Source organism: Cheilinus undulatus, linkage group 5 (assembly GCF_018320785.1).
Source record: "Cheilinus undulatus linkage group 5, ASM1832078v1, whole genome shotgun sequence".
Classification (NCBI taxonomy): domain Eukaryota; kingdom Metazoa; phylum Chordata; class Actinopteri; order Labriformes; family Labridae; genus Cheilinus; species Cheilinus undulatus.
This window is the reverse complement of record NC_054869.1, coordinates 41,577,098-41,590,168: the sequence shown is the minus strand read 5'-3', so window position 1 is coordinate 41,590,168 and position 13,071 is coordinate 41,577,098. Positions and strand designations below refer to the sequence as shown.

General features: G+C 39.9%; 1 protein-coding gene across 1 annotated transcript in view; it reads right to left on the bottom strand.

Annotated features, from left to right (window-relative positions):
• slc1a3a (solute carrier family 1 member 3a) overlaps nucleotides 1-7,550 on the bottom strand; it is a 41,988-nt gene extending 34,438 nt beyond the window's left edge. The window contains exons 1-2 of the mRNA XM_041787882.1: nucleotides 7,450-7,550; nucleotides 3,898-4,220 (exon numbers count right to left, since the gene is read on the bottom strand). Of these exons, the coding sequence (XP_041643816.1) occupies nucleotides 3,898-4,081 (184 nt within the window). The 5' untranslated portion in view covers nucleotides 4,082-4,220; nucleotides 7,450-7,550. The remainder of the gene's footprint in view (nucleotides 1-3,897; nucleotides 4,221-7,449) is intronic.
• Between the last annotated feature and the right edge of the window lie 5,521 nt (nucleotides 7,551-13,071).

The following is a 13,071-nucleotide window of genomic DNA, read 5'->3' as shown; positions in this document are numbered from 1 at the left end:
GCAGCAACAGACGGTTCGGGTTTCCTTGCTGCCAAGCATTTTTAAGTGGAGAGTCTTTCAATGAAAACTGCACTTGATAATGTATATTTGCTAACCTGTCATATATTTGCAAATGTCATGCCATCCCATTTTTATTCTTTCTATGATTGAATGAAATACACCATGTATAAATTCAAACATATACTGCCAACTCATTTTCCATGTCAGTAAGCTCAACAAACTGAACTTAACTAAATTTAACTGAAATGAATCAGACAGAAAAATAGGATGAATCAGTCAGACAGAATGACATGAATTAGGCAGACAGAATGGAATGAATCATTCAGACAGAATGGAATGAGCCAGTCAGACAGAATGGAGTAAATCAAGAAGATGGAATGGGATGAATCAGACAAAATGAAATGAATCGGGCAGACAGAATGAAATGAGTCAGGCAGACAGAATGGAATGAATCACTCAGACAGAATGGAATGAATCAGTCAGACAGAATGAAATGAATCAGTCAGATAGAATGGAATAAATCAGGAAGATGGATTGGAATGAATCAGGCAGAATGAAATTAATTGGGCAGACAGAATGGAATGAATCAGTCAGACAGAATGGAATGAATCAAGAAGATAGAATGGAATAAATCAGGAAGATGGAATGGAATGAATCAGTCAGACAGAATGAAATGAATCGGGCAGACAGAATAGAATGAATCAGGCAGACAGAATGGAATGAATCAGTCAGACAGAATGGAATGAATCAGTCAGACAGAATGGAATGAATCAGTCAGACAGAATGGAATGAATCAGACAGTTACATAGAACTGGTACAGGCTACTTGGCTTCTTTTTAGCTAAAGGCTGGTGTATTGTGCTGTCAGGTCATACGCACTTCTCAAGATAGAGCCACGGCCTGCTTCCAAAGTTACAGTGTACTACAAGCAAGAGATCAGGACACTGTGAAAATAAGCAGACACTCTCTGCCAGTTTAAAGTGACTTCTCTGTTAAGTTGACTTTTAAACTGTCAATTTCAAGTAGAAAAGTTACATATTGTTGCTTTGAAAAAAAATTCTCAGGGTTGGTTGAGGTTGTTTTTGAAAGGCCCAGTGTAAAATAATTTCATGCATAGGAATGATGCAGGCTATGTGGGAATGCTCTGATAAAGGTGAAAGCATGTGACGACATGATTTAATGGCTGGTAATTATTTTACTGTGAAGTGTTGCTCATGGGAAATATTAGGGTTTGTTGTTATTGTGACTGGAAATGGGGCCATAGACAAGTCTTTCCTGGCATAGACATTTGATCCCTATATGTCCCGTCTGACTCTTATTCTACTTGTTCTTTACTTTTTATTCCACTGCAAGTTAAAGTAAAGAGCAGGCAGCAGTGCAAGAAAACCCTAAATTTAACAATCAATAAACATGTTTGTCACGGTGTGGTGTAATTCTAGTAGGGCTGCAGATGTGCAAGAGGTGGGTGGGCTTGGCTCACTTCCTACAGAGAGGGTGTCAAAGGTTAATGGCGAGATGTCAAAGGTCAGCTGGGGGGGTCAGATAAAAGCCGGTCTGCTGAGTTCATCTGAGTTCCCTCTATTCATTCATTCAGAGGGGTTTGTTTCAATTCTTAGCCTTCTTCCGTCCGGCACAGGGGGGTGTCGGTCACACCAGATTGATGGCTTATTGGGCTGATGCACAAAATCTGGTGTCGTCTTCTTCACAATGACAGGGGTGGATAGAGAGGAAGGAACAAAGTCTCCCCCAGATTTAAGAGTGTGGTGTCTCAACAATGCATAATGCTAAGGTCAGACTGCACATTATATAACCACAATTATAGCCTGACTCTGCAGAGAAATGCATGCTGAGCTATATTTGCATGCACTGAAATGTACAGTTTTAAAGTTAAATGTGTCTTCTTTCTGTTAGAAGGTCCATGATGAGAAATTATCAGAAGTTTAGATTAAATTCAGCACTTCCCCTCTGGTAAAAGAAAATAGAGAAAAGAGAACATGTGGTTCTCTCTTAATACTCATCGTATACAAGTGAAGCTGGGGGTCACTTATGAATCGTCATGTTTTCATTGAGTAATTATAATGTCTGGTGTAGATTTTCAGCTGCACTCTTACCTGAAATTTACTGTGCTTGCAGTGCAAAATGATGTGCATTTTTTAAATGAAGTCTTGCCAAGACCCCTCATCATTAAAGTTTCAGGCCACTGCTCAACTTGGAGGATCACTGATTTAATACTAGAAATATACCCAAGGCTGTTTTTCAATTGGGTTAATGACACATCAAAGTCTATCAGTCTTTGACTTTTCCTAAAAGTTTCTTGTGTAGCTCCTGGTGCTGTTAAGAATTCTCACATGAATTCAGATTTTAAAAAAATAGCCATTTATGCCTGGAACTGCCATGTGGGTAAAATTGACCCTATAAGAAAGCACCGATTCTATCTGTTTTATTTCATGTCTGAAGAAAAACAATATATGTTGTGCACTTCCTAATCCATCATAGCAAAACCATTAACATGGAGTCTGTGGGTATATCCACAATGCATTGAATGGAGAATAATCTGATGGCACTGAAGTTTAAGTACAGAGCGATTAGTCCTAAGATGGTTTTGGATGTGATGGATCATCATCCAACAGTGATCTGTTCTCATTATGTTAATCCGCTGTTCATTATCAGTGCTTAAATAGTTGCTCTAGATCGGTGCTCTTTTGGGAAAATCAGTGCTATTTAATTATGTTTTACCCACTTTAGAGACCCCCAGGGGTCCTAGTGTTAATGAATGCTTCACGTCCCTATTCTTATTTAAACTCAGTAAAAGACATTTTCAGGGTAGATGCACATGACTTTTGGGCCACATGAGAAATTTACCTGGCACCTTTGGCTGAGATTTGTGGCATTCGTGGCCAAAAAGGCCATGTTTTTAACTGTTTACGAATATGCTGAGTGTTCAAGGTCCAACCACATAAACCACTTTGTGCCCCAAAAGTAGTGAAATGTTCAGGCAAAACATTATAAAAGTTTTTAAAAATCACAGAGAAACAGTAGCAGGTGGGCATTTTATAAAGGCTTCATCTAAGGCCTGGACTAGCCGTGTCAATCAATGTTCATGCGTGGTTCATTTCAACAAAGTGGTCCTGATTGGTCTACACAGTTTTGCACATTAAACTCTGATTTTATCTGTGTTCATAAAACCAACCTCTAGCCTCTCCTGTTGTGGCAGGAAATCCATCTCTTTTATGAGATTCAGATCTTTTTGCCATGTTCAGTAGAGCAGGTTGTTTGGCTCCTAAATGGTTCTCTATCTGGTAACAGTTTGACTTTTTGTAAAAAGGACGACAAAGGTTGGAGGAAAGGAAACTGGTACTAAAACAGAAGCCAGCAACAGTAGCTCACACTACAGAGCTGTTTCATCGCACAGGCTCTTTCGTGAAGGACCCATCATTACTTGGTCATTTACTCCACAAGGTTGATGTGGTTGATAGTACATTACTGTTTCACGTAAAAAGCATGTTTTTGAAAAAAAAATGAGGATTTCTTTATACATTAAAGGGGCTCAGCCTGCCTCTTAGTTCAGTCCTAAACTTTGGTTTCCCGTCATCTGACTAGATGACGCTAGATGCTGGGAGGCTTGCAAGTCTGAGTATTTGCAATATTGATGGCATCCCTGCCAGGTAAATTAATTGAACTGTGGTAAAAAAGAGACCACTTTTTGTTTTCACCTAATCCCAACTCTCTTTCTTCCGATTTCAACCTGGTGGTTGTGATGATTTGTGGGGTATCACTGTGTAGTCAGGCCAGGATTTTACAGCTCTATGATTTCCTAATCTGATGCAGTGACTGGCAGGTCATGTAGTCTGACCTCAACATAAGATGGGAACATCTCACACAAAGCATTCTCGCTTACCAATGACAACAGCCGCAACGGTGAAGATCACAAAGGCATTTCTGATGAAGAATCCTTTCACGTCATCCTTGGTGATGCTCTGAACTCTCTTCTTGGCTAGCAGAGACCTGGACTGGATCCCGGCTCGGAGCTGCTGGAGACCACCCCGGCTCCTCTGTGGGTTCTCCCCATTGCTCTGAGTCATTTCTGGAGTCCTTTGATGTCCTAGACTGTTCTGTAGAACTTGGACCCTGATTTTATTTGATGGAAAAACCTCAGAGGTGGCACTAATTCAGCCGTTACTTGTTGCTCTTTGTCCTTGATGCTCTTTGGTTACAAGTTTCCTGGATGAGAGAGAACAACAAATTTATGAGTGTCGAAAAAGCAATAGCTGAAGTAGACGCACTGAGCTCAGATAGACATACAATAAAACCTCAAATCTTGGCAAATTTATGAGACATTCACCAGGCAAGTCTAGGTGTGTCTTGGGAATTTGTGCACCAACTGTTAACCACCAACGACAAAAGATACTGTAGCAACACCTATTTGGCATAGTTATGACATGCCTTTGGATTTTGTCTTGGTTGACTTGTTTGGGCAAAAAAAAACCTTTGAAATTCCGTATTATAGTAGATAGAACAGCTCATTTTAAAGGCAAGACAACTTGCTTGCTGCATTGACAATTATTTTCACCCATTACAGTCAATTTTAGCCTTGTATTTTTCTCTTTATTAAAACTAAACAGATTTTTATGAGTTTGATATCTGCTAATGCAGCAAGTAAACCAACTGAGTGTCCTAAATGAGAAATAAATGTGTATCCATCTATGTCCATTATAAACTGATAAAACGTGAGTCAAAGGGTTGGGGTTAAGGGTTAATAGTACTCTGAATTAATAAAGTATTTATAACTGTGTTTATAAATGACATATAAGTTAGTTAATATTACTTTATAGATGATGAGTTAACCATAAGCTACTTATAGAGTTGCCAATTTGTTAACGATTTGAAAACAGTGCATACAAAGTAGATTACTTTTGATTTAAGATGTCAGTCAATAATTTTAGTGTTGTCACACACTCCAAAGTGTATAAAAGACTATAAAATCTAGAATATCTCTACACAACATTTTTAAGGTTTATTTAAGCACTGTTTTAAAGGATTATTTCAGTATTTTTGAAGTTGAGTCATATGAGGTAAGTAGAAGTAGCAGCAGCATTAAGCAGTGATTTCAGCGAGCATTGCTCCTTTAAGGACACGCTGGTTGCACCGGTAGGTAGCTAGGCTATACAGCGTAACAGATGCGTACAGTTTCTCCATGGAATTTAGTGAGTAAAGAAATAAATTGCTTCAGAAGTTTTCAATAGTGCGTATGTCTGAGCCAACATTGTTTGTGTCCCATTTTTTCCAAAACTTGCTAAATCCTGCAAAGAAACCGAGCCCATCTGTTTCACTGTACAGCCCGCCATTGTGTTTTATATGAGAAACTTGGTTGGTCGTCCTTATATAAGAATGGAACATTGGTATATCTTTCTTTATAAGGCCATTTTACTCGAATTACCTTCTTATCTTTGTTCTCTACCAACTCCAAAAGCTGTTAGTGGCTGTAATCTTTGTTTTTCTTTTTTTCTGTTCTTTTAGACCTAAATTTAATTAAATGAACTCAAATTTTAATTCTGTTCATTGTTTCATTGTAATGTCCCTTTGTTGTATTTTAAATGCTTTTTCCTTTTAATCTCTGTAAAGCACTATGAACTGCATTGCGTATGAATGGTGCTATACAAATAAACTTGCCTTGCCTTCGCTCTCATGGATTTATCATGTATGAAATTCCTCAAACTCGCTGTCTTTGGTCAAAGAGCTTTTAATGTTTTTGCTCCATCATCTTGGTCAGAGTTACAGGGCCATCTTAAACTTGAGCGTTGTGTTAGTTTAGGAGACTTCAAAACTAGAATTAGGGAACGTTTGACCAGTGTGAGCACATGTTTTTCTGCTGAAAGCTGCTGATTTGTTGAATGATGTAACCTTTTGTTCTATGTCCTGCTTTCTGTCATATATGTAAAACTTATCATGCTGCTGTCTTGGCCAGGACTCCCTTGTAAAAGAGATTTTTGTGTCTCAATGGGAATACTCCCGGTTAAATAAAGGTTAAATAAATAAAAAATAAAATAGCCTAGCTTCCTGGCTGGTACAACCAGTGGGTCCTTCTTAAAGGAACAACGAGCTATGCCCCTAAATTTAGACTAAGCCCCTGATATCACACACTTCTGGCTCCACCCCTGAATTAAAGGCTTGGGGGAAAAAAACATGTCTCTGTCCAGGATGTACGGAAGCCCAAGGTGGACATGTATCCATATTTTTTTTTTTTTTTTGGCTGTTTTGCTTGAAAAGAAGTAAATTCTGGTTGTTCTCTTGACTTATTTATTGTGTTATTTTGAGAAAGAATACTGATATTCCACGTTTTACTTTCTAAAGAATCTTTAAAAAATGTACACATTTTATGTTTACATGGCAAAACATATTGACAAAAATAGTTCGCATGCACGTCCTGCTAAAGTTTTGTCCTGTCTTTTTGTGCAATCGTATCTTTAGTACCATCTAAGGTCTAAGCTGTGACATTTTTCATTAACTGAATCTTAGTGGTCAGAAATTTGTTCCATGAGTGCTCATTAAGGTGGTGATGGTTGGTCCTGAGAATAGTCCAGAGGGGAACTATTTATAATGGATTTTCAAAATGGAAACTATATCAATTTTGCCATTATGATGTACAGATAAGCTGGCATTTTAATTTTTTTGGAGTAAAATAATGCATATAACTACCTGATAAGCATAAAATTCCACTGCAGCATGTCCCGGAAATTAAGTTTGGCCCGAGTCCTGGTTAGTTAACACTTCTGGCTTTTGCTCCTGTCACATTATTGACTCATGCAGTGTGGGTCTGACATAAAAAGACATAAAGTCCAAAATAATTAAGTTATGGCTGTAAGACTCAGGTTTTACTTGCCCATATTGACATCTAAAAAAGCCTCACTGCTTTTGTTGCAACATACAGTATATCAGATAAGTAAAACATGTCACTGTCACTTTGCTTCATCAATTATTTCTAGTATAGACATGTGACATCCAATCCTTTTCAATGAAATTCATTTGAAACTGTATATCTTTGAAAGTTTCAGTCATGCAACATTTAACAAGCATCAAACTTGACTTAACTTTATACATAAAGCTTGCAGAAAAATATTCACAAAAGAGAGAAGGCAGGTGTAGGTGAATTTATAGTAGACTTAAACTAAAAAAGTAGGTGATTAAAATTCTTAAAAGTGAGAAAATGTATTAAATAATGAAGAAAACTTATAGTTTCTTGTCGAGGAAATGCTGAAGCACACATGCTGCAGCTACAACTCTACCAGCATGCAGACTTCCTCCTGTGTATACTGTAGAAGCTACACACGTGCACAGTGTGAGTGTGCAGACTCACATACACAGACACAAACATTATCAGTAACTGGAATCACATTAAAGTCATCCGTAGACCTAAAAAGTTGAAATACTGAGATAGAAGTTGTTTCTGTACCTTCAGGCTTGAGCATTAACTTCCTCTGGAGTAGTGTCTCTGTGTTTTCGGGGGGGGGGGGGACTTCTGCTTTAAAGCTCGCCCAGAGTGAGAGGCACAGAGGATCTCTTTGGCTGTGAGCTGGTCGGTGAGAGCAACCAGCAATGAGAGAGAGAGTAAGAGGAGAGGGGAGGAGAAAGGAAAGGAGGGACCAGCAGCCGAGGATGAGGGAATCAAAAGGAGGCAGTGAGAGAATGGAGGCGGTGCTATAGTAGAAGAAAAACTAGTGTTTGTCAGTCACAGTGCCGGCCTGTGGGGAGGTGAGGCGGGAGCTAAAAAAGTGAAGTAATTTAAAGGAGGGAGGGTGCTTTTCAGCTCAGACAGAGGGGAGCTTGAGGAATAATGAGCTTTCCGAGCAGGAAAAAGGAGAAAGGACCTTCTTGTTTTCTTCTGTCCCTCTCGGCCTTCCTTTCAAACGGTTTTTCACGCTTGATAAGTTCAACCTGATTGGAGATTCCAGAGGAGAGAGGGTCAACAGAGAGACAAAAGATGCACATCCATCAAAAAAATAAAGAAAATATGGAAGTGGATTAGCCGTTCATACCTTTATTTTGGCTCAAACCCAACAAACACACTCATCAGCCAGTCTCACTTTGCCTTCTTTAAAGTGCATTAAACATTCACATCAGACAAAGTCCACCTCTTTTCACAGGTCTTTCGTTTGTGAAGCTAAACAGGACAGGTAAATATTTACCAAGTGCCGGTGGTACAACTGGTGCTCAGCATGTTTTGGCTAAGAAACCATCAGTCTAACCAGAGCTGCATGTTTTAAAGAAGCTGCTACTTGGACAATTAGTTTCAAATGTGCCAATAAAACCCCTAAAAGACTTAATGGCTGCCTTAGATTTGGCTCAAGAGGCGCCAAAGAAGTAGTAGATGATGCAGTTACAAGAAAGTTTGGTTTGGCAGCGACAGTCAGGAATTCACAGTCTAGCATGTGCGATGTGTTTAATGCTGAGGGTGTGTACGGAAATATGTGTGTGAATGTGGGTTAATCTGCCTGGAAAAAAAAGTGAGAGGCCAAGCTCAAGGCATCCTTTCTGACTCATACCCCGGGAATCCATGTTTGGCAGGGATGTTGTGAAATATTTTAGCAGTTCCACACACACTTTACCTCATTCCTTATATGACCTCGGTTAAGTTTGTGTGTGCTACTAGAAAGTGGCATAATCTCAAAGAATAACACCACAAGCACATTTTAGGAGAAGTTTTAAATATATTCAAGTGGGAGAAAAGTGGCCAAAAATTAGTGAAATGTTTTCCTCTTTTCCTGTATCAAAGTATGCATCCAGAGAGTTCAGGATTAGCAGAGATGTGCAGCCCCAGACCAGCTGGTCCACCATTCGCTCAGGACTATGATACATTCAGCAAAGTTGCAGTGGCAAGGAAAAACTTCCTCACAAAGGCAGAAACCTTAAACTGGAAGGCAGAGATGGAAATAGAGAAAATAAAATCAAAGGTAATATAAGAGACAAAGGGGAGTTGCAGAAAGTGAGAGAATAAGCAGAGCAACACAAAAGAATAAGATAAACCTATGGCTGACCTGGTCATAAATCCATGATCCATTTTCATAATCTGACACACCAGATGGATGTGTGAAAACCTTCAATACTAAGCGCTTGGGAAAGGGCAGAGGATTTGAAAGAAACTTGGAGTGTGACTGGATGAACGTTCTGTCTGTCACATCTTTACGGGCCAATCAGAGCAACAAAACACGTGACGTAGCCGTATTGAGGTGTGCATGTGCAGCTACTGAGGAATAACGCGAACCATGGCGACTGTAGGCATGTCAGTACACAACCTTTGTCGTTTTTGAAAAGAAAACAACTCAGTTCTGTTCTTTGTTCTTCTTTTAACGAAGAATAAAACTGGCGCTTTAGCAGCATCTATGCTAAGCTCTTCCGCAATAATTGCACAGGCCTCTTGTTGTTGCGTGCATACGTCATGACTCTGCCATGCCTGAAAGTACTGCCCCTTGTCGCTGACTGGTCCTGTTACGTTCTAACCAGGCCCAAACAGTTCAGACAGGAGCTTTGCAAGATGGATTCGCCAGTGAGAAATAAGAAAACGGGCATAACCATCTGCTTTGCAAGGTTACCATTTTCATGAATTTGACCAAGGCTCTGTTTACACTACAATGTTTTGCTTTGTTTTATGTTTTCTTTTCCAAAAAGTTCCACATTCATGTGGCAACGTTTTCAAAACGATCTCTGTTAACACGAGACAGCGGGAAACACCAAAAACGATGTAGTATACATGCCAGGCCAGTAGATGGGGGTGTGATTTTGCAATGTCCAATATTGCCTTTGGGCTGCCCTTCAAAGGCGTATGGGTCGAGTCAGAATCTGGTGCAGGCACGAATTACGTCCCCGCTGATCCAAGTGATGGTGAAGTAAATCAACACTTTGTTGGAGAAGTATAGTTAAATTAAAATGACTGAGGAGTACGAATGGTACACTGGTGTCAGCCATCTTTGTTTTGTTTTGGGCTTCCTATGCATGCATTATAAGCCTACTCATGGATATTTTCTGCAGCCGCAGTGCGCATGTCCGTTTTCAGAAAGTCCCCGTTTACACGGATATGGAGATGGGGGCGTTTTGAAAAACTTCCACTCTGGAGCCCGTTTCCAAAAAAATCAATTTTCAGGCACCAAAATGCCGTTGCCATGTAAACGGACGGCCAAAACACTACAAAACTTTAGCATTTTTACTTGAAAATGTTTTCATGTAAATGGGGCCTAAACTATCAGTAATAATAGTAACACCCTTCATCTATCTTCTTCTGCTTATCTGAGGTCGGGTGTCAATGGCAGCAGGTTAAGTAAGTCAACCTAGATGTCCCTCTCTCCAGCTAAATTTTCCAGTTTCTCCTCAGGGATTCTGAGGTGCTTCCAGGCCAAATTGGATATATAATCCCTCCAGCAAGTTCTGGGTCTACCCCGGGGTCTCCTCCCAGTTGGACAGGTCCGGAGGACAGGGGGTGACCAGGAGGAATCCTGATCAGATGCCCGAACCACCTGAACTGGTTCCTTTCGACCTGAAGCAGCAGCGAGCTTATCACCCTATCTATAGGGCCAGACACCCTCCTGAGGTATCCCGTTTGGTCTGCTTAAACCTGCAATGTCATTCAGAGTTGGAATGGAAAATCAACCAGAATACCGAAAGCTTTTCCTTTTGGCTCAGCTCCTTCTTTACCACAACTGTTGGGTACAATGCCTGCATGATGGTAACAATACACCAGTAATGATGGTAACATCCATCCATCCATCCATCTATTTTTTTCCACTTGTCTGGAGCATGTTGCAGTGGCAGCAGGCATGGAAATTCCGAGTTGCACCCAAATGGGATATGTATAATCCATCCAGCAAGTCCTGGGTCTGTCTTGGGGTCTCCTCCCAGTTGGACGTGCCCGGAAGACCTCCACAGGAAGGTAACCAAGAGGAATCCATGTTTTGAGTGCTTTACAACTATGCCAAACATTCAAAGTTTAAAAATATATCCATTCTTATTTATTGAGCTACTTTTGTGTCGCGAAAGTAGTGAAAGTAGTAGTGCCACCTGTATCCTGCAGCAGACCCTTCCTATCCTAACTCTGTCAAGTTAGCATCAGACACATGGTCTTGCCAACAGTACCCAAAGGGTAGGGAAGGGACGTCATCACAAAGAGTCCAGCCAGTGTCTCTGGCCATCAGTCAGCATCCAGGTCTCACAAGAGTATAATAAGACTTAGTGAACAAAAGTCTGTCTTCAGTCCACATGGTCATATACTGTGAGTGCCACACCGCCTTGCCAAGTGAACCGATTGCTCTACGTGCCAAACAGTGGCCCTTGAGTGTTTAGCTTGATCTTAGGAGTGCTTTGGGCAGTAAAGAATGATTTGTTGATTTTTGTCAGATTATTTTGCATAGTATATTTCATTTAAAAGATTGTATTTTTGAATTGTATGTATGGAATCACATTGTGTCAGATCATTTCGAATCATATTGTATCCTATTCTATCTTTTGTTTTGTCTGCTACTAATCATATTTTACCATCTGACATCATTTGATTTCCACCATTAATAGTGACTTTTACTGCCTTCAAAATATTTGGACAGGCTTTTTACTAGTAAAATTACATAACATTTGTGGTTTAAGATAATGTATAATGAGAAGCTTACAGTGAATGATGCCTCAATGAGTAAGAGCAGAAGGTTGTTTGGGGTTAGACTTTTGTTGAAACAGAGAAAATTTAAAGCAGCTACTCTAACATTTGCGGGGTCTATAAAATCAAGTATAAATGTTTGAATAGCAACAGAGCTCAAGCATGTGGGAACATTGCAGATGTTCAACATTAGAGAGCAAATACCTGGCTACCTTAGGACTGATATCATGATTTAAAAAAAAGATCGCAGTCATCATCCCTCTATGTTTGCATAACCTTCATTACCTTTGAGCAAACAGTCTGAATTGCAGAGAGAAGGATATGAGCTGCGTCACGTTTGTCTTCTGTTATCCCCTGAGCTTTGAAAACACAGAACAGCACCTCTCAGAACTTCTGTTTGAGTTTAGTCCAAAATACAGAGTGGTTTTTAGCAGCTTCCTCATGAGGGCTGCAGATCCAACCAACTTTATGCTCTTGTGGTGTTCATTAAAATACAAATGTGTGGAAAGGCTTGCTGCAAATCCACTAGTAGAACTGTATTACCTCAGAATGACTAATGATTTTCTTATCATAGAGAGTAATATTCTCATTCACTTAACCAGAGAAAATTACAGGACTGCTCACTGTGTGACAAAACGTAAGCTGCAGCAGTTCCATACATACTTAAACTCCCTGCCTTGACAACAAAGTGCTAATGTGTTAACTTTTCTTATCATATGACTGTGCATGTGAGTCACATTTCTATGGTAGGAGTATGAAGATTACAAAGAGTGCAAAGCTAGTTGGTCACTTCGTGTATTATTTGCAGGGTTGTGGGGTTTAATCCACAGCTGGGGTTGACGCTATGTGCTAATTTACTCCTGATCGTCAGGCAGGGAACAGTAGCTCTGCTAACATTAGTATGGGCAAATTCTAGCCATTGCCATATCTGCTATGAAATAAAATCAGCACACTGAATAAGAAATACTCCACGGCTTATGCATATTTAGTGACATTCATTATTGTTCAGGAAACAAAAAATCAGTAAGATCTTCACTTTTATTTGACTGATGCAATATAAAAAAAAATGTTGGTCACTTCGGGGGAAAAGCCACCCGCCACTTGTGGTCCCACGGAAGCCAAACAATCCTCGTCCCCTAAATATGACTATTTCTATTTAAAACTATAGACATAGATGGACGGGAAAACAGCTGCCTGAGAGTGAAGCCAGAATAGTTTGAGCTCCTCCTGCTGACTGGCTGCTGTGTAGATCACACACCCTCTCTCCCCCATGTTAACAGATGGGACACAGGTCATACTGTAAAGGTTAAATACATGTCATTGAATTTTCCTCAGACCCTGGAGTCTGCTGTGGAAGTTAATATATGGGCTGGTTAGCCATGGTTAATCTCAGTTCTGTAGATAACTGCAATGAATTCCCTTTTTGTTGCATTTTAAGAT